Genomic DNA, 2181 nt, shown 5'->3' on the forward strand with positions numbered 1-2181 from the left:
CCAATCACAACGCACTGGATAGCTGGCCAATCAGAGCACACCTCGCTTTTCAGACCGATGAGCTTTGTAAAAATCAACGCGTTTCAGAAAGGCGGGGCATAGAGGAGAAACAATAATGTACAGTATGTGGAAAATAATGTGTTTTTTTAACCTTAAACCGCATAAACACATTTCATTATACCAAATACACAAAATAATGTTCTTTTAGCAACATCATATAACCCCATTAAGTCGCACGAATATATTTGTAGCAATAGCCAAAAATATGGGTCAAAATGATCCATTTTTATTTTATGCCAAAAATCATTAGGATATTAAGTAAAGAGTAAAGAATTTAGATTCTTTTGCACACTCAGATTCCAGATTTTCAAATAGTTGTATCTCGACCAAATATTGTCCTATCCTATATGATGTATAAATCTCAATTTTAAAAAACTGACCCATATGACTGGTTTTGTGGTCCAGGGTCTCATATCATCATATTGCAAGTAAAAAAAAAAAAAAAACACACAATCACCCATTTTTTATGTCAGTGTCTTCCAACAGGTGATTATTTTTATTCAACCTACCCATTCCTTTGCAGGCCTTACGGATTGTCTTGATGTCTGCCACCACATCAAAGTCCTCATAAGGAGTTACTGTGGGCTGAAATGAAGGTTGTGTAAAAAAAATCATGTGTTATGCAATTAAACTACTGCGGTTTTAAATTACATTTACATCAAGAGATTTAGAAATAGGTTAAGCAGTTAATTCCTTGTTATATTGTCAAAAGATGTGATGAGTGAGTCCATCAGCATGTTTCTGAAGGGTTGTGCATGAGATCACTGCAGCAGCAGAGTCTGCAGGGGGAGGAGGGGCTCTCTATCTAACACACAGAGCTGAGTCATGGCATCTCTGAGCAGGGACGGGAAGAGCGGAAGCGTCCTCTGCCTCGCCCACTGCCGTAATAACAATGCACACTTATTGATAACAGAAACAGTTATTCTTTTATAAACATTCCTCTTCCTCTAAGAGAGTATAATACTGCTCAAATCACAGTAGAATACAAGAAATAGTAGTAAATACAAAAGTTGTATATGAAATATAATAAAAAATAAAGTATATAAAAAATGTATATTATAAAAATATTTAGTTTCGAAATTTTAATAATACACGTGTAAGAAATGTGTCAAAACATCGAAATAAAACATCAAAATGTAACGCTAGAAACTCGTTTGCGTGTAAGTATTTTTTTATTTAGTCAGTATATATTTGCTGCATCCGTAAAACAAAGTATAACAACCAATACCGTTATCTGTAGTGAAATAAAATGAGAAAAAGAAACAAACTGCAACGTGTTTTACTCACTTGAACGTTGCCCATCTTGTGACGCTGATGTGATTCTCTGAATGCGCGCGCGCTCGCTCTCTCCGGCCTGCCACGCATCCCTGACGTCACTGCTGGTGACATGCGTGTTTACATTTTTATCCGATTTCATTTCTTTTTTTCTTTTTTTTGTTCGATAATAACCATGTTCTCAACAGCGTTATTGGTTTATATATATGCCAGTAACATGTGGTATTACTGCTTGTTGGCTAAAACCAAACCGACATTCTTGAACTGATGAGATTGTATACACAAAAATATCTTTCTTCATTCACCAGGAATGAAACAAATGTGCGTCGGCTGATACAAAATTTAGTGAGTAGAATCATTTGATTTAAGACAAGAAAGTCTTTGTTAATTGTGTCCCAGCAGTACCAACCTACTCGGTGCATGAACAGTGCTTTGATTTCGTGTTGACCAGAATACTAACATTTATGGCACATCTATGTTTCCTTGTAAAGTCATATATTGTAGTAAGTCTTGCAGCAGATTATCAAATATTTTTTATTAAAGTTATTAAATTAATTTTTTATTTGTTTTTTTTTAATAAAAAGCAGATGCACATAGACAGTATTGCTAAAAGATTAAACAGAGGCATGCATATGATCTGTCCCGCGTGAATAGCAGGAAACGCGTCGGTTTCTATGCAGCAGATTATCAAATATTTTTTATTAAAGTTATTAAATTATTATTTTTTATTTTTGTTTAATAAAAAGCAGATGCACATAGACAGTATTGCTAAAAGATTAAACAGAGGCATGCATATGATCTGTCCCGCGTGAATAGCAGGAAACGCGTCGGTTTCTATAATGGATA

The 2181-nt window shown here is 34.7% G+C and overlaps 1 protein-coding gene across 1 annotated transcript in view; it reads right to left on the reverse strand.

Moving 5' to 3' along the window:
• Nucleotides 1–1414, reverse strand: part of LOC107681706 (annexin A13-like) — a 6099-nt gene extending 4685 nt beyond the window's left edge. Inside the window, exons 1-2 of the mRNA XM_016478017.1 lie at nt 1348–1414; nt 570–645 (exon numbers count right to left, since the gene is read on the reverse strand). Coding sequence (XP_016333503.1) covers nt 570–645; nt 1348–1362 — 91 coding nt within the window. The 5' untranslated portion in view covers nt 1363–1414. The remainder of the gene's footprint in view (nt 1–569; nt 646–1347) is intronic.
• Nucleotides 1415–2181: the final 767 nt, after the last annotated feature.

Source organism: Sinocyclocheilus anshuiensis, unplaced genomic scaffold (assembly GCF_001515605.1).
Source record: "Sinocyclocheilus anshuiensis isolate Anshui unplaced genomic scaffold, SAMN03320099.WGS_v1.1 scaffold436, whole genome shotgun sequence".
Classification (NCBI taxonomy): Eukaryota; Metazoa; Chordata; class Actinopteri; order Cypriniformes; family Cyprinidae; genus Sinocyclocheilus; species Sinocyclocheilus anshuiensis.